At 36.4% G+C, this 19,114-nt stretch overlaps 1 protein-coding gene and 1 long non-coding RNA gene across 12 annotated transcripts in view; one reads left to right on the plus strand and one right to left on the minus strand.

Moving 5' to 3' along the window:
• LOC124223065 (uncharacterized) overlaps nt 1–19,114 on the minus strand; it is a 313,561-nt gene that overhangs the window by 28,982 nt on the left and 265,465 nt on the right. For 10 of the 11 annotated variants that reach the window (XM_046634704.1, XM_046634702.1, XM_046634703.1 and 7 more), the window contains 2 exons: nt 17,237–17,408; nt 16,147–16,301 (listed from right to left, as the gene is read on the minus strand). In XM_046634704.1, coding sequence (XP_046490660.1) covers nt 16,147–16,301; nt 17,237–17,408 — 327 coding nt within the window. Of the gene's footprint in view, nt 1–15,759; nt 15,878–16,146; nt 16,302–17,236; nt 17,409–19,114 lie in introns of those variants that run through there. The other variant, XM_046634705.1, reaches the window with a different exon arrangement.
• On the plus strand, nt 730–15,151 carry LOC124223067 (uncharacterized). Its single transcript, XR_006884194.2, has 2 exons — nt 730–1,132; nt 14,908–15,151. It is a non-coding gene; the product is annotated as an uncharacterized lncRNA (long non-coding RNA).

Genomic DNA, 19,114 nt, shown 5'->3' on the forward strand with positions numbered 1-19,114 from the left:
ACCAGATTTAGAGACCACACGATTTTGAAAGACATCGTATGACTTCACAACATGTTATAAAAATTCAAAACATTCCGTACAATCTCGAGGATTTCACAAGGTTGCACTAAATTTTACAGGACTTTTCAAAATTTCACGTGATTGGATCAAATTTTATTGCTTTTTATTGATATTTTTGAAACGAATTATTCGTGGTTGCGGTCCATTTTCAGATTTCTTAAGTTGCCTTAATTGTTCTCGGTGACAATTTCGAGCTGTGTCAAAGTAGCTTCGTCCTTAGTTGGAGCAGATGCTATTGCAGCGAGGGGTTATTAATCACTATTTCAGGAAAATGGTGTAGTACGCACCGTAATATTACATGATTTTTGTAATCTCATAAGATCCTGGCACTTTTCATGAAATTCATTGCAATCGTTGGAACCCCTTAGCATTCTTCACGTTAATTTTGTAGCCCTTAAGATCCGTGAAATATTTGTAAACATCATTTTTGCAATTCCTCGGCATCTCTTTGCATTCTCACGTTTTCCTTTGAAAACCATGCAACCCTTACTCCTGCAATTTGTGGTTCATTTTCATCTCGCGTAATCCCTGAAAATCTCTCTGTGATGTGTGTAATCGTTGTATAATCTAAATAACCTCGTTGTAATCTTATCAATTTCCATGTAATATATGTAATTTTGTTGTAATTTTATCAATTTCCATGGAATCTATGCAATCCTGGTGCATTCTTATCAATTTTCATGTAATTTCTCCAATCCCTGCAATCACTTGTGACCTTTGTAACCTGTGCAATCTTGGTAACCGTTTGTAATCTGTGTAATTTTACCTACTGTGGTCTGTGCACTCTCTTTGCAATGCCAGTCATCTCTGTAATCAACTTCTATTCTTTTTAGTTCTAATCAGTGCTTGCAATTTTGACACAGTGAATAGAAAGCCTCGAATCTTACGGATAATTTCCAATGACATTACGATAAGGCGAGTGAAATTATGTTACATCTACAGAGAGATGTGGAAGCAACGCTACAGTGCAACATAATTTCTGTCCAAAGCCTCCAGGAATCCAGACGAGCGAAGAAGACAGGCCATTAGTGCCAGTTGATGCTCCGCTCTCGAGTAAAGTCGTCTCATCAGGGTGAGTCTGGTTGCCCTTAATACGTGCACGATATCCGGTTATTCGTAAGCGGCTCTCCGTAAATCGATGTAATCGGTGCACGCCGCTCTACCAATTTCTCAAATGCCAATATCGGATTTCTCCTGCTTCGTACGAAGTAATTGTTACCGATATATCTAGTTGCATGACGTTCCATTTTTATAACGAACAAACCCATTCTGCCTGTCATTACCGTGTGCGGCTGAACACGCCTGGAAATGTTGTTACTGCACAGTCTGTGGTTGTATCAACTTTGTACAACAAGTTTAACCGCACATTCGCAATTCTGTTATTCGCTACGGAATTTTGCTACGGAATTCAACGCACCGCGAACAGAACGAGCAAAGAGAAACGAATACTCAGAAAAATATAAAGCAGTTCGGGGAATTGAATTTCTACTGGTCTCTTATTCTCATTTTCTGCTCCAAAAGACACGTCACTGAAACTTTAAGCTCCTCAGATTGAAGTGAAATCTTAACTGTCTAGTGTAGGGTATTATTTCAAACAACTTTGGTGTTCTTCACAAAGCTCATTGTGCGATAACAATAACAATTCATGTAAATATTGTCCCTTACGAAGATCTAAAATACTTCCATAACTATCCTTGTAATATAAAGTAATATGAGGAACAAAAGCGGACAATTAAATTTTAATATGTTTATTATATTCTCTTCTCATTTCAGATATTTTTCGTAAATTATTGTTATAATGAGATTGCAATTCAGATAGCAAGTTTTGATCTTTGTGCAACAATTCAAATCCTCGTTAGAAAAATTATGACACCCGGAGCTTTCTTGAAAACGCCGATAGTTTTGACGCTATTTGAACCGATATCTAGGCTCATGGTGAATATTCGGAGAGACTTTTGGTATCAATGTTTGCTTTATTACTTGAACAAGACAACAAGCCGTGTAATGTACGATTGAAGAGCCTTGAATTCAAATGTCAGCTTCATGTTTTCGGTTTTAAAATTTCTGTTAGATAATATGGGAAACAAGTAATTAATTTGTCTGGTCTGGGATGGGTTAGAAGTGAAATCTCTTTTTTTCATTAAATTTTGTCATTTAAATAACTCGAGGCTAATTGACGAATCAAATCTAAAATCTTTCCGAATTGAGAACAGTCGCATAAGTTGAAACCAAAATCATCAATTCAACTTTCATTCATTTTCTTCGGTTATTTGTGTAACTTGAAAATTACTTAACCCTGCAATTAAACCCAAAATTTAATTGCTCCCGTATTGAGAACAGCTGCGTTTATTGAGACAAAAATCATGAAAACCCAACGATCATTCATCTGTGATGATTATAGTAACTTTCTTAGTCACATATTTTCTCCGAAAAATAGAGTAATCTGCAAAAAAAAAAAAAAAGAAAAGAAAAGTGATTCGTGGCCATTGCCGGTCGTCAAACAAGATTTCCCCGTAAGCCAGATTTGGTGGGTTGATCCTATATCGGACCGAGCAGGGTGATGGGATAAAATATGGAAGGCCGAACACCCGGCTCTGGTCATTAATAACAAAATGGATTAATTCGAGGTACGCCGTAAAGTGCGCCAAACATAGACTCTGTTCGATATAGAGCAGGAAACTGCACAATCGAGGCCCCTGAATTTTGAGTCTCAAGTTTCAAGTTTCGAGTCCAGAGTTTCGAGTTCAGAGAGCGAGTCTCGAGGCCCTGAAGGCTTACAGACGACCGAGGGGGAAGCGAGTTATAATTGAGGGTTAAGGTGGGCGGGAGCCACGGGACAAGAGTAACATCTTGAGGTCTCCGTCAACGTTCACACAGATGTTTTAGACGACAGGCTAGTTGTCTTCGTAAATTAATTATACCAATCTCGTGGCTTGATGCGAACTACCTTGTCTAAGGGTTGCTCCTGGTTAATTCTGCGGAAAACACGTAAGCTCGGTGCCAATAGACGGGTGGCTGTGGAAACGGGGCGCGGAGTGAGAAATAGTCCAATCAAAGTAGGACTGAATTAAAAATATTCCGAACGTGGCTGCATTTTTGTGTAAAGAGGTTTTTGACCCACAGGAATTCAAATCTAAAGTCATTTTTGATTAGCATAGCCAGTGTTTCGAGAAAATAGCAAAGTTTGACGTTGTTTACGATTTCCTCAAAAACCGCAATCGATAGATGAAAAATGACTTGACTATCGCAACATCGACTTATATCCTCGCATGTTGGAAACGGAGTTGGATTAACAGATTGAGAAAAAAGAAATTATTTCACCAAAAATTCCCCAGATGCCGTCGATAAGTAGAATTTCTTTTTTCTTAATTTGGTAATCCGTCTCCGTTTTCGACATATGAGGACATAATTCGATGCTGAATTTTTTGCTCTGCACAATGATCAGGTCATGTTTCACCTATCAATAGCAGTTTTTGAAGAAAACGCAAAAAACGTCAAATTTTCCTTTTGACTTGAAACGTCGGCTATACAGCTCCAGAATGACTTCAGATCTGTGTACCTGAGGGTCGAAAACCCCGAAACAGAAAAATACAAAAAATGCGAGTGTTTCGAGAAAATAGCAAAGTTTGCCCTTGTTCACGATTTCCTCAAAAACCGCTATTGATAGACGAAAAATGACTTGACTATCGCAACATCGAATTATATCCATGCATATCGGAAACGGAGTTGGATTCACGAATTAAGAAAAAAAATAATTGTTTCACCAAAATTCCCTAGGTACGGTCGATAAGTAGAATTTCTTTTTTCTTAATTTGGTGATTCGATTTCGTTTCCGCCACGAAAACATAATTCGACGTAGAATTTTCCGCTCTACACGGTAATCCAGTCATTTTTCATCCATCGAAAGCGTATTTTGATAAAAATTTTAAAAATTGAAAATTTTGCTGTGTTGGCGAAACGCCGACTATGCAGCTCAATAATGACATCAGATTCGAGTTTTTGAAGATGGAAAATTATATACCAAAATTCAAACATTTCCCGTATATTTTTAATTCAGACATATTTTGACCGGACTAAAAGGTGGCGAACCTGCGGCGGCAGAAGGTTAAAAAGGAAAATACGGAGCGTGGAGGAGAGAATAAAATGTGAGGGAAGAGGGAAATTCGTTTTACTCGTGAAATATTTCCATTAGAAGTCGCTCGTCTACTAGACTGCATAATTTATTCCAACGCTGCTGCAAATGCAGGCTGCAGCTGTGCCGAACCGAGAAACGGGAGAAAGAATTTTCAGAATTCCATTCATGCCTCGGGTAAAAATGCATTCTATTTCGAGATTTGATCGGATTTATTCAAACTTTCCAACATTCTCTCTCGACTACAAACATTTTCACATCCATCAAATTACGCACGTATAAAAGTTCATGCGGAAAAAAGTGCTGTACGGCAATCTTGATAATATAACAGGCAATGAAAAACAACCTGAAGCCTTTGATGGAAAATAAAGTTTCGGTGCGATTTAGTCTTATTTTATAAATTCCTACATATTCAACTTTGTAAATTTTTACCTTCGGATGATAGCGGGAAGTGATGGTATAAGAGGTTTCACCAAAGTGGTCGAAATAAAATGTGATTCATATTTACGAATTCCATAATCCGAAAATACGTAGCAAATTTAAGTTGAAAAAGGAAAGAAGACTTTGCAAGTCTTGTTTCATAAAATTTCCACAGACGTAGGTACATCTTGAATGTATAATTGTTGTTAAAAACTTCACAATCACGATTATTTTCATCGTACGTAGGATTTTGGTTCCTTGAATTTTTCAAATTTAATATACTGATTGAGGTTAGTGAACCTTGCAATCCATACCTACAACGCATTATTGAATTAAAATCTGGAATCCGTATCCATGATAAAGCGAGACGTACTTTTGTAAGATGCATAATACATCATCCAATCATCTGCAGTAATTTTTAAAAATAGGAATGATAAGTAGAACAGTTAATGAATAGATAAAGCTTACGTTAATCAAAGTGTGCAATCATTTATTTGGCTCGCTTCACTATAAATTGGATAATATTGAAGGCCAAGTTTTTCATGAGCTTCATTTTTTGAAGTACATATGTACGTACATTGTATAATATCTGTTAAAAGAATCATTCATGATTTTTTTCAAGTTTTTATCACAATTTGTTGTTGAGTTATGAATTTTCGACAAACCAAATATAACTCGAAATAGAAAATTTATACGTTACGAAGATCACCAACTTATTTCAGTTACAAAGAAGATTTTTTCAGTTGATAATAGTTCATTTAATTCAAAAACTATTTTCATTTGAAATTCAGAAAAGTTCACGATTTTTATAAGACCTATTCTTGTCATATTCTTATTCTGGATTCACGGTTCAATACGATAACCTACGGAGCTTGAATTTTTTTTTACATCTCACTTCCTATATCTCATGGACAAGCTGAGATAAAATTTTCAAAAAATTCATAAATTCATAATAACAAAGACATTCCTTATTATATTTTCAGTAATTGTAGGATAGCTTATCCGTGCTAAATATATTTGCGGCAAAGTGGGTATAAGCGAAAGTTGGGAATAAGTAACCGGAGGTGAAGATAGATTGAGGAGAAGAGAGAGTGAGAGAGAAAATGGAGATTGGGGTGCGAATGAATGTCTAGATTAGGTTGAGTGCCCGAGATTTCAAGATCCGGAGATATTTCAAGGTTTCCAGACTCTCCCCTAGCGCATTCAAACTCAAGATAAAGAGAGAAAAAGAGAAATAGAGAAGGGAAGAAAGAGAGGTTGGGATATGACGTGCGAGAAGGGAAAGGAGCTCAGGGAATTGACAAATTCCCCATCGATCTTGGACACCAGCCAAACCAACTATTCCTTCTTTAGTCTGTGCCGCGGCAAAAATAAGAGATATATCACTTCCCGCAGCTCGCGGTATCATTGTAGAGAACGGAGGGTCGAGAGTGATCTTTCCCTTAATCGGGGAGCTTCGCTTCGGAGTTTCTTTCTTCCGAGCTACCGCATGTGATCAGTTTCCTCTCTCAATCATTCGGTCCTTGCATGCGTAATTTTCCGTAGAAAAAATATGAAAAAGGAAGAAACGAGAAGCGAATACTGGGTCGGATATGCAGAGTGGATTCATACCGACTGCACGTTCCGTCGTCTGCTAAAAATTAATGCGCACGCGCTACGATCCGAACAGCCGTGACGACGTGTGTAACCTCAAAAATTTTGACAGTTGTCACTGGCACTCGTGCTCAACATCGATAGCTATGAAAATTTTCTAGGTTATGTACATCGCGGTGAACTGTCGCCGAAATTTATGACGGTTGGGCAAACAGCCGGGTGATGTCAGTAAAAAATATTGACATCGAATTATCGATATTATTCTGAAAACATCGATGGTGAAAACAAGCGCAAAAATTTAAACATTCCAGCTACGGTTGTGAAATGAAAGATGGGCACAAAAAATTTAAGTTTTTAAATTATCATCATTATTGAAAACAATTATAAAATATGAGAATTTAATATAAATCAAATTAAGAAAAACTAAATTAATTAAATATTCTAATTAACAGTGAGAAATTGAGTAGATGATACAGATTTATTATCAAACTTAGTAACGTGTATTTAATTTTTATAAATCAATTACCGACAGATATTGGCACAGAAATTTAAATTATTCCCGAGTTGACGGTGTCGATAGTTCAATATTTTGCATTGACTATCGACTTTAAAAAACACCGATCGAAAACATCGATAGTCGAAATAACGATGTACATCGTCCATTTCTAGCTCGTGCGGATTAAATTTGAACAGACGACGGCACGTGCAGTCGTTAAGAAATCACTTTGTATATTATGTACAGGTATGCATGTACACAGTATGTATATTTAGAGGGAAGAAAAAGACAAAGGAAAAGAAGTAAGAGTCTGTGACCCGAAGGCTTGTAATTTATTCAGGCAAACTTTTCGTTTCCCACGCAGTTCATTTGCATGATGAGAGAAAGACGGAGAGAAAAATAGATGGAAGTAAAATGAAAAAAACAAAAAACAAAATAAAAAAAAAACAAATGAAACCGTGACGTTATCAACCTCTCCGCGCTAAAATATATCGACGGCCATTTAAACAGCTCCACTCGAATTTTACATGCCATGAATTTGATAGCGACTTTGTTATAACCGTCAGCCGGAGTTATATTTTAGATTTACAACCCTTCATTCCGGTTCGGAGTTTTATCTTTGCCGAAATTGAATTCCTTCCATCGTTTCGCAGCAGCTAGATTCAGGCCGAATCGATTGCCGCAGAATCCGAGAATCGTTATATACGAAATTTTCCGAGGCAGAGAAAACTATTGGATTTCAGAAATTTGAAACGCACGAAAAGTACGTAGTGAGCTGCATCAGGTTAGCAATCGACGTAATAATGTTGCTTTTTCACACAAGTACGTAAAACAGTACAATTATTTTTTTTATACATTTGGTAACTAAGTCTTGACGAGGTAGAATTTATTCACCTCTATAAAAAGATTAGTCGTATAGCCGATCACGGTTAAAGTTTAAATTCTCGCGCCGGGTGCGAGTTGTTAGAGGAATATCGAACGAGCTAATGAAAGTATCGTTACTTAAAATAATCATTTTCATCTTGTTAAATCTTTTCCAGCTTCCTCCGATGAATTTTGCTCTTATCGACTGCCGGAAGACCTCGACATTGCCACATTGTCACTTAGCGAAGGTAAAGTGGTAAATATAAAATTTTCCTAGTGCCCAATACACGATTATACGTGGTTATAATTTATAGGCTATATCGGGATTTGAATGGTACTTTTTGAGGTTTAATTAAGTATTAACTAGTATCTTAATAGAATAATGTAAAGTGTAATTTACATGCAGAGTTTATTTTATTACAAATGTTGCGTTTGTCGAGAGAGTCAAGTCAAAATTATTGTATGTGTCGGTAAGTAAGAGCGCGTTGTGCGCGGTAGATGACTAGAAGTGTGTACCAACTTGAGTCTAGACAAAATAGCATGATCGTTGCAGTCCGAAACCGCGTAATTCAACGTAATTCAATTAACTCAGTGAGATAAACGACACATGAATTTTGACGATCCGTGCTACGAAGTTTGTGCTATTTATACTTGATTGTAACGTTTTGTCATAGATTGAAACCGCAATCAATTACTAATTACAAATGTCATTTGTATCTTACTTCAATCTAATAATAAAATGCAGACATGCAATTTGCATTTTATTTCGATTTTGTGAGTGCATGGTGAAACGATTTCTTACATAACTCGAGCATGTTTTACACCTTTTTCCATATGTATTTCCCGTACACAAAGTACCCGTCTCTACGACGGTCAAGTGAGTTTGCGAACGCGCATGCGTGGGGTATACTACGCGCATGCGCTTTCGCGACCAAATCTGACATTACGCAACCCTAACCTCAACTTCGTGATTCGTGAAAAAACTTGTCACATACTTTTTTTAAACGAAGAATCGTACGCAACAAAGCGGCAGCGGTCTTTTCGCCTCCCGTATTTACAACAAGCGTCTTCGGCTCAGGGACGTAACCGTGCTGGGGCAACCGGGGCAATGCCTCAGGGCCCCCAAAATAAGGGGACCTCTCGAGACGGGGGTTAGAAATTGAAGTGGTAATATTTCATTCGGATAATGATGAAAAACACATGTTGTCAGTGATTTTGGTGAGCAAGAAATTCTCGAAATACTTTTCAAGAAAAAAAGAAAAAATCACTCTCTCATGGGACATATCGTAACATGATCGGAGCAAAAGATGAAATTTAGATTATTTGTAACTCAAAAGCGATTTCATAAATAAAAATAGGATAAATTAACGAAGGGCTTCAGAAATATTTATATTAAGCTAAAAAAAAAGCTATCAACAAAAATGAAGTGGTAATATTTCATTCGGACGATGATAAGCAACACATGTTTACATTGTCTCTATAAATTTATAGAATTTACGAACTTATATAAAATAATGATTAGATTTCTGTTTCTTTCATTATCCTTATAATTTCCATGACCTTGTTACGTATAAGATTATGCTCCTGATATTTTCCATTTCAAATGTTTATTTCAAGTTAACATTGTAACTGTATCAATAGTCATATCGACTGTATAGTCAAAAATGTAAAATATCGTCTTTGGATAAACGGTAATTTTAGTTTACAGTGTACAGAATGCATAAATCGAATATCTTATTGTTTTATATTGGAAACAAATTTATGAAGCGTGGGAGGGGAGGCTCCAGAAAAATATATTTCATTATTTACCCAGGGGACCCAATTTGCGTATTTCCCTCGGGGCCCCTAAATGCCTAGTTACGCCTCTGCTTCGGCTCACCTACGTCTCATATTGCAAATTTCATCTCGTCCCGAAAAAATCGAGTTTACTTCTTTGTTATACAAATATACTATTCTAACTGACGATTTTTGCGATAGTTCCTAGCAAGTTACAGACGAAGACTTGTTCCAATTTTTCTTACAAATTTTCGATTGCAATATTATAATAATGGACGGAAAGCTCGTCTTCTTATTATTATTCCTAAGCAGTTCACTTTCGATCGAATTCAAATCCTTCGCTGCTAAGTCTGATCTCACGATTGCCTCTGTTCGTGACTGTTTTACTAAACTGCGGTGACGCTGCTGTCAAACGAATTTACTGAAAACAAGTGACGTGCACGTGTCTTTACAGCGAAAGCAAAGAGCGGTTCGGAAAGTGGTGGGTGGAAAAAAAACCTGTGTGGGTGAAAATGAATTACCGACAGAGAATATAAAAAGTGGAAGGAATGTAAAGACGGACAAAGAGAGAGAAAGAGGGAGGGAGGGAGATGGAGAAAGGTTTGCTCGATAAATTGAGGCAGTAAGCGAAAAAGCAAAAATATGCATTCCTATATTAGAAAATTTTGAAACTTATACCGCCATCTTAGACTTACTCAATTTAAACATTTGCTCATTTATTTTCCAAAATCAGTTATTGACCACTCTCGCGTTCCTCCCATGATTGTTTTAACATATTAATGAATAAATTAGAAATTGGTGTGGACATTTTTTTCTTTTTTAATTTTTACCGACGCATCGCTAATGACGTTTAAATTAAGGCTACTCTATAATTAACTAAGCTGTAACTCTGACTGTGTACGCGATGAAAAAGTAAACAGTGCCGATGCGTTAATGAATAATTTCAAAAAAATATGTTGCTCTTAACACAGACGCTGAAGCGGAATCACCTCCTTTTCTTGTTGTAATTCGAACGAGCACCAGATATGGGGCATTCCGTGTCAAATTAGCAAATTTCAATCCTCAACATTTTAAAGTTTGTTGAAATTATTATTAGAAGACAATAATAACCCTAGGACCTTCAATTAATTCTATGAAACTCATTCGTGAAATTACTTCTCAGTTACAAATATTTTTCATTTTCTGAAGTTCCACCTCATTACACTCTTAAATATATGACAACATTTGTGATTGATTGTCGTCAGTAAAAAGTTCTTAAAATCCTTTTTAAAAGAAGCATAAAAAATCATTCCGCCATGAAGCAAAAGATAATATTTTTGAGCTCTTTTTAAAAACTTTAGGAAAGGTAAAAGGGTTTCAATATTTGTAACTCAAAAGCGTTTCCATGAATAAAATTAAGATAAATTAATTAAGGGTTTCAGAAATACTTAGACTAAGCTAAAAGAAAAATCTTTTAAAAAAGTTAAAAATAGGCATCAGGATTTAAATTAGTCGATTTGGCATGGAATCCCCCATATGTACCCGACTCCAGTGACACGGCTGAATGTACAAGGAAAATAAGTAGCCCTCTATATTACGCTGGAAATCCTGGGTAGGCTAATTAAGAATCAACTATACAGAATCATCGTTTCATTTTATTGGCAACGTTAATTCAGCCTTCCGTATTTTTTTTTCTCATATTGTGTAAATTATTACCTGAAAACAATATCAGATAACTAGGGCAGGGTTTTAGGCTTGTGTTTTGATTTTTTCTCATTTGATACATTATTACAACATGAAAATGATTTGGTAATGCGGAAATTTTACCCTTTCAATTACTGTGAAGTCGAATATTTATGGAAAACATATTTAGATCAAAAAATTTTGCTTACCGGTTTCTGACCGAAGAGGACTAACTTTTTCATCAAAATTTCACTAAAAGTAATTCGTTCGATACAGGAATATGCTTTTTTTATTTTTCAAACGTTATTTGAAAAATTGTTTGTAAAAACACCGTTAATTTTTATGCTGGGAAAGAAAAATTTTGCCCTCCAGCCCATTACAAGAAACTTGAATAAATGTTAAGAATCAGCGAATAAGGAAGAATAAGAATATCGCGGTTCTAAAAAATTCAGACTCTCTTTAAATATTGAATGAGTTACTTCCAGTAGAATGCTCGTGAAATTTATTCTTTTTTTGGACAGAAACCGTAAACCGATATTTTTTTCGGTCAACAATGTTCAATACCATAACTAATCCGGATGAGCAGGAAACTCTACATAGCCTGACACATTTAGGAACCAACCGATATTATGAGAAAGTCGGTGAAGAGATTATACGAGAATTTCGTACAGCATTATAGGGTAAACATATGAGTAGACGAAATCGAATAAAGAATGTAGAGAATGAAATCCGTTTTCCAAAAGCCGTTGCCAACAATCATAATTTATATCCATAAAAAAAGTGGGGCACTAAATTACAGCGTATATATTGAGATATAAATTCAAAAATTCTTGGGAATCTAAAGAAAGCAAAGAAATAAAGAAAGGAATGAAACACAAAACTTCACACACAGTTATTTGACAATAGAATGTAAAATCCTGAGAAGAACCAAGTAATATAAAATAATATCACCAAAGCCGTGACTAATTATACTAATGAAAAACCTACGCGTATGTTCAGGTATACGTGTACACTCGGGGACAATGAATCTGAGGCGGCTAATTTTTTACACTAGACAGTTATGTTGGCTACACAGAGAAACATACAGCGCCACAGTTGGCCGAGCGCGAAACTAACTCGATTTCAATAAACATAACATAACCCATGACCGTCGAATCTAACCTTAGAATACGTGTCAATCTAACAAGTCATTGTCCCCGCAGTATTTTAAGGTTAAATTCGACGGTCATGGGTTATGTTATGTTTATTGAGATTGAGTTAGTTTCGCGCTTGGCCAACTATGGCGTTGTAGGTTTGTCTGTGTTGCCAACATAACTGTCCAGTGTAAAAAATAAACCGTCTCAGATTCATTGTCTCCAAGTGTACCATGATGTATTTTATTCTTACCAAGTATTTTCTTGAGAATACATAACCATCAAAACCTCTTGACCCTTCCAACAAAAATTCATAATTTTTCTATCCCCTTTTTTTGATCTAAATTTTTGAATCCATTTCAAGAATGAGTGAATTGATATTTAAAAACATAGGGTACAAATATTTGATTTTCACGTTGTAAATTGATCTCACCTAAAATAAGGGTGGATCTACGTTCTTTTTGTTTTTTGTACTTATCGTGAACCTGGGTAAGTGGTACACATCCACAAATGTTGCAGTGATCAATCGGAAACGTCATAATTTTTTTTTTTTTTGTTTTATACAAATTTATTTCCATGTCGCAGTTTCCAAACTGAAAATTGAAAGTTTTTATTTTTGGTTTTCAAGGGTCGCAATATCACAGTAAAAATTCTTGATGAAGATAAAAAAATGTGACAGTGAATCTGTTTACCGAGTTGACACCGGAACGCCCCATATACGTCCATACGTATCTCCGCTCTGTTAAAAATTACGTCTCTTTTTCACCCTTGAACACGAAACCAGGGTCGCATTAGCGTGCGACGTTCGTCAGGGGGAAAATAGGCCGTGAACAAGGCAAAAACCACCTTCCTGCACCCCCGGAGCTGCTCAAACTCTATCCTTATTCCTTAGCCTGTGACGCGAATCTCGAGGGTAGAAGCAGCAGCAACTAAGATGAGCTGTAATTTACGTTATCATCTCTTTTCGTGGCGACTGAAGGAGCTGAGGCTCCCTGTGAAAAGAGGTCACCCTCTCATTTATCTAAACGACAATTTTGCCCCCTCCCCCCTCCCCCCCAAACCCTCTCTGCCTCCTTCTTTTACTCTCTTCCTCTCTCTACACTTGTTCTTTCGTCGTTCTTATATTCTCGTGTTTGTCGTCATTCTCGAATAAAACGGCTGCGGAAAGACAAGAAAGAAACGAAAGAAACAATGAATAAATTTCAAAGAATAGATTTGAAAATTTAGTTTTACCTTCGTAACAAAGCTTGTACAATTTTGTCATGATACATGAAGTTTCCGCCAAGGAAAAGGGGAACATCCGGGTCTAATGAAAGATAGGGGGTAGGCCATATTGCTTTCCATACTTACCTGTTTCCTGTTACTTCTTCCTGTTTGTGATTCTTATCGTTTTTTATACCCATGACGTAATGTTATAAAATATCAGAATTCGAAAGAAAGTTTCCGTACGTTGAGCCAAATATTAACAACAATACAAGTAAATAGAAGTATTTGCTGTGTAAAGGGTACAAGAAAATTGTTTTTGTTTGAAGCTTAATTCGTTTGTAAAACCAATTTGAATAAGTGGAGAAATTCAATAATGGCTGAAAAGAGAGAATCGATGTGAAATTTGAGACTAAAATCTTTCGGGTGGTCTTTTTTTCTAAGGCAAAAAATTAATGTTTATATTTTGCTCCGGAAGAAAAATGTATATTTAAATTTGAAATAATCTAACATATGTTGACGTCTAATTTGACTAGCAAAATAAGAGATCGCTTACTTTTACTTATTCGTGGATACAAAAAGGGGTTTAAGGGTCTTTGAGTTCAAGTTTCCGAAGTAACGGAAAGCTGATGGTCAAATTCCGCACGATGATTATCAACTGTGGTGTCAGACTAAGTTTCACTCAATCATTATTCTTTCGGTAATCTAATCTCTATAAAAAATACATTATATCCAAGAAATTTCTTCACCGCTTTTTGGGTATAATCAAATTCACACGTCAAAAACTGCAGTTTGCATTCATACAACCAATTAACTGTGCATTCAATACTATGAAAAAATGGTTATTAATATTTGATATTGGATTGAATTAGGTTTTACAAAATTTGTGTTGCGTTGAAATTAATATTCCAAGGTTTGATAAAATAACTGTGTAAAAAAATAATTGAATCTGTCTTTTCGAAACATCTCTATTATAACGCATAACGATACGTATACTTGGTAATACTGACTGTAAGCGATATTTTTCATGATTCATCAACATCTATTACTAAATTTTAGATGCGAATCGAAGTGTGCTGTTTTCTATCATTGATGATCAAAGTTCCCTGATTGAAGGTATTACAAAACTTCTGCATGGATACCCAGCATTGAAGTTGGTTTTGCTGCAATGCTATGATAAATGCTACAAGTTGAGGTTTTGGCGAATGTTGGTATAAATAACAGTCTGATGGTTTTTCTACGTCTAGGTCAAACTGTTTCAAATGGTCAAATGTATAAATAACACATGCCAAATGCAACACATCAAATCAACACCCATTGAACATAATTTATCTCAAAACACACACACACACACCAATCAACTCACATAGAATTAGGGGGTGTTGAAATTTTTAATGTTGAAAATAATGTGTGTTGAAATTTATAATGTTGGGATTGTGTATTGATTTTGCGAGTGGTGTCATCTACTTGTGATATTTAGACGTGATACCGTTTCAAATAAGTCAAAAAGCAGATAACTCGTAGGCTAATTATCTTCAAAACTAATGATAGCTTTTCTAATTTTGCAGATCCAGAAACCAGTTTTATAAAAGCGAATTCAAGACTTTTCGTACTTATTGTTCAAACTGTCGAACTGAAGTCGACGTTCTAAGGTTCACGAGAGCAACTATGTTGATACTCATTGTTAGATAAAAACGAAGCTAGTGTAACTAACAAATAGTAATTCACGACTATTTCGAAGAATTCCGTAAAAGAAACCAGAATGATTATGAGCTATGATATTTTTTACGTTATTAAAATGGGAAAGCCTCACATGGAATAAAGTACCTCTTAGATTTAAGCTAAAAATCTCATACTTCGGAAGAATTACTCATTCAAAAAAAGGTATCGCTTAATACATGGGATGCCGAATGAGATGCTGAATTGATATTAACAGAGAGATAAATGTGCATGAAATACCGGGTGTTCCCAAGTGAACGCCGCAGTATATTCGGTTACCTACCTCAGAGGCGAACACATACCGATAATATAGAACTACCCAGTTATCAGTAATTGGCGCATTTAAAGTTCTCGCGCGTGAGCTGGAACTGCCCGTGTTGCCAAGTTGTGTGGATTTGGCTGAGGAGTCGTTTCTTTCTTCATAATCTATGCTGAAACGTTCAGTGATCGCACTCCGGATTCACGTTAAAGTGATTACAAGAATTGACTGCGCTCAAGTAATTATGAGTCGGTAGGTCTGTATTACCGACATTTCTTCCCCTCACTGATATGCAACTCAAAATACTGCGACGTTTAGTGGAATACATCCAGTGACATGGGTAGCGAATTTAATGCTGAACCGACAAGGATGTCATCACAAGATTTTTAATTTGGTTGTAACCTGTTTAGATGATACCACCACTGTGAAAACTAACAATTTTCTTCTTTTTCATGCAACCATTATTGAATCATAATCCTTCTAACATCGTCAAAATTTTCAAAATTTCTACTTTTTGTTCAGGTTATTTTAAGAGCAGTTCAGTTGTGCAGCTGTCATTTCTGCAAAAAAAAAAAAAAGGTTGAACCTTTCAAAAATTGTCGATTTCGAAAAATTAATGCTTGAACGTTTTACAAATCTCATAAAAAAACTCAAATTCCTTGCGAGAACTTTGAACGCGCTAGTTATTGATAACTGGGTAAGTCTGTATTACCGATGTTTTTACCCCTCAGTGGTAGGCAACTCAACATATTTTTGAAATTTATGGCTGTTCAACGCATCGAAAAATCTATTCTGTGAATCATGGGGAAGCAGAAGGTGGTTCACTCACCGTTCAGCACGTGGACCACAACGGTTGATTTGGTCCGTCCGGGGACAGAACAGCTGTAGTTTCCAGCGTGCCTTGGCGTAGCTTTATCGACGGACACAGTGCTCACGACTACGTGGATTTCCATCTCACCGATGTACTCCATCGTTTTATTTTCACTGGAAATAAGTTCATGTTCGATTCATGTCACGATCAGTTCCGATCCTTTGCTCTGCTGACATTCCAAGTTCTGACTCAGCATTGGCAAGTTGCACAAGTTTCATTCAGTATGGCTTACATTCTTAAATATATATAATTTAAGAAAACATTTATAAATAGAACGATCAAAATAAATATATAATTCTTAAATTCTAAGGGTTTTGAGCTTATTTTCCTCACAGTAGAGATCTTCAGAGATTGTATAAAAAAGATTTGACAAATATTTATTTTTAGTTTGGATAAAAATGTTCGTTTTTCAGACAAATTTCGGGGATATAGTGAGCTAGAAAAATGTTCAAAGATTTTGCTGTATTCGTGTTCATTAGCATTGGTGTAAATATCATTGTTGAAGATTTTTTAAATCATGTTTACTTATTTCCTAATTTTTTATTCAGGTCGTGGGAGCGATTCATTTCTCGAGACGACACGTTGGTGAATCTACAAGTTTGACAATTAACATGAAATCTCGCTAGGTATTCTATGAAATTCTGAGTCAACAAAATGTAATATATAAGAAATCAGAAAAATTAAGGTTTGTTTTTATATTTCACCAATCTTCAGAGGTATTCATATTAGTTCTAAGTATTACGTCATGAAAATTCACGAAAAAGTGAAACGTTTTTGTACATGACCGCCAACTTTGCTCTGTATTGATCCATAGTTTACGAGTTGTATTCGATTGAAACTTTGACATTATCGATGTTACAATTAACGTCGTATCAACGTCTTCGGATAACACTGTACGATAGATCATTCATGCTTCTATCAATTTTACAAATACATCGCACAAAGTGTAAACCAATTCTGAGAGGGCCAGGGTTTCGGTCAGGTCGATTACACGTGGAATGCCCCGTACAGGGAACTGAGAATAAGTGAATAAGCCGGACTTGTTTACCTGACGTTTTCGGTGAGGGTTTCATCCCCCCTGGTCCACACAAGAGACTCGCCCTCGTCTTCGCGAACATCTCTAGCCTCGCAGCTGAGCTTCAAAAAACTTCCGGCTTTGAGGTGTCTTTCCCCAGCGGCGACGACTCTTCCAGCATCGTCGACTATTGTTAAGACCGGTGCTGTAATGATACACAATTCGATGTTGAGTCGGCCTGCGAGTGAATAGTGGCCAAGTGTAGGTATTCCCTTACTTCCCATCCCAGTGGCACTTTGGATTTCTTTGTTCATTCTTTTTGGCTTTATTCTTTCCCCGAGGTAATCACGAACTCTACACTGCCAACGGCAGCGCTACGCCGACGACCCCTTCGTTTGAACCCACTATTATCCCATCGCTGCCCACACGGACAACCTTTTGCCTGACAGAATTTCAATAGGAAAAAAAGGGTCGCAACGGACAATGGTCACTCGGGCAATCCGTTTCGCCTGACGTAATTCTGGTCTACACCTTGTTCTCTCGCTTCGACCAGAGGGCTGGCAATTAGTTGTACCGTAAATAAATCAAAGCGGTTGAAAATAGCTAGAGCTTATCGTCATATAACATCGAAATGTATTTAAAATATAGGTTTTCAAGTGATGATCAGAAGATGATCCATGAATATCTGTCACTCGACGAAACTTCGACGCTCAGTTCTTCAAGACTCGCAATCCACACACGGTTTGCATATTTGAATTTATGAATCGAAAATCGCGGAAAGCTGAAATCCCAATAGTACGCTAACAATAAGAAGTTGAGGAGAATAGTGAATCAGGAATAAACACTTTTTATCAATTTTTTTCAGAATAGTAGCATAGTGAGTAATCAGCAAATTGTTTTATTCGTATCACTCAACTACGAGTCAATTGTGCTGCTATTTTCTCACCAGACTGTATGAACAATTTGATCTACCGAAGGTCAAAACTGCACTTTCTTACCAACAAAATCTCTCCGCTATCCCTCGAACGTCGGTAGGGGGGGATGATAGCAAGATTGTTGGTAAAGCAGCGTGATTTTGACCGTCGATCAATGAAAAGAGTCAGCAGATTGTTGGTAAAGCAGCGTAATTTTGACCTCTGATTGATAAAATTGTTGGTAAGGCAGCGCAATTTTGACCTTCGGGTCGGTACAGCAAGGGTTGATCGCGGTGACGTGATCGCGAAGAAGGTTTTGAGTCTGGCCAAGTTATCGGTAAGTATCGGTAGTAGAAATCTTTATCCAGAACTCTCCTTGTATTACTACTACTCACTGTTCTGATTGGGTTCTAAATCCACCAGCTCTGCAGTTAAATTTGCGATTCAGGATAACGCCATACAGAAACCTTTATCCTGTACGTTTTTCATAATTTTACCGAATGTCAGCTCGTTTTTAATTTATAAATTACAGAATTCACTTTGTATATGAAGTATTCAAGTCTATGAAGAAACTACATATTGAAATAGAATATGTCTTAAATTGATTCATTACAACTATAGAATGGTTTCCATGGATTTAAACTTAAACAAAAATAGAATTTTATTCAAATTTTGAAACTTAATTTAAACATACAACTAGCATGTTTCAACTGTTTGCTTTTTATTCCATTATTTTTCAAAGAGAAGCTTATATCGTTCCAGAGTATAAATCGCAGATTTTATGGGCATCAAAATAATAATTTCCGAGCTAGTAGCGAAGAAAAAAAGGATCAAATTGATGTTGAAAATAATTAGCGCCGTGTCGAGATCGCGTTTCACGCGACGCGGCGACGTGACGGTTCAAAGCTCGTTCCCGTCCATTCAGCCATTTCTGTTCTTGCACCTCCTACTCGACTCACACGTGCGTCAAATTCCGTCGATAATGGTGCGTGATTAT

This window comes from Neodiprion pinetum, chromosome 7 (assembly GCF_021155775.2).
Source record: "Neodiprion pinetum isolate iyNeoPine1 chromosome 7, iyNeoPine1.2, whole genome shotgun sequence".
Lineage (NCBI taxonomy): Eukaryota > Metazoa > Arthropoda > Insecta > Hymenoptera > Diprionidae > Neodiprion > Neodiprion pinetum.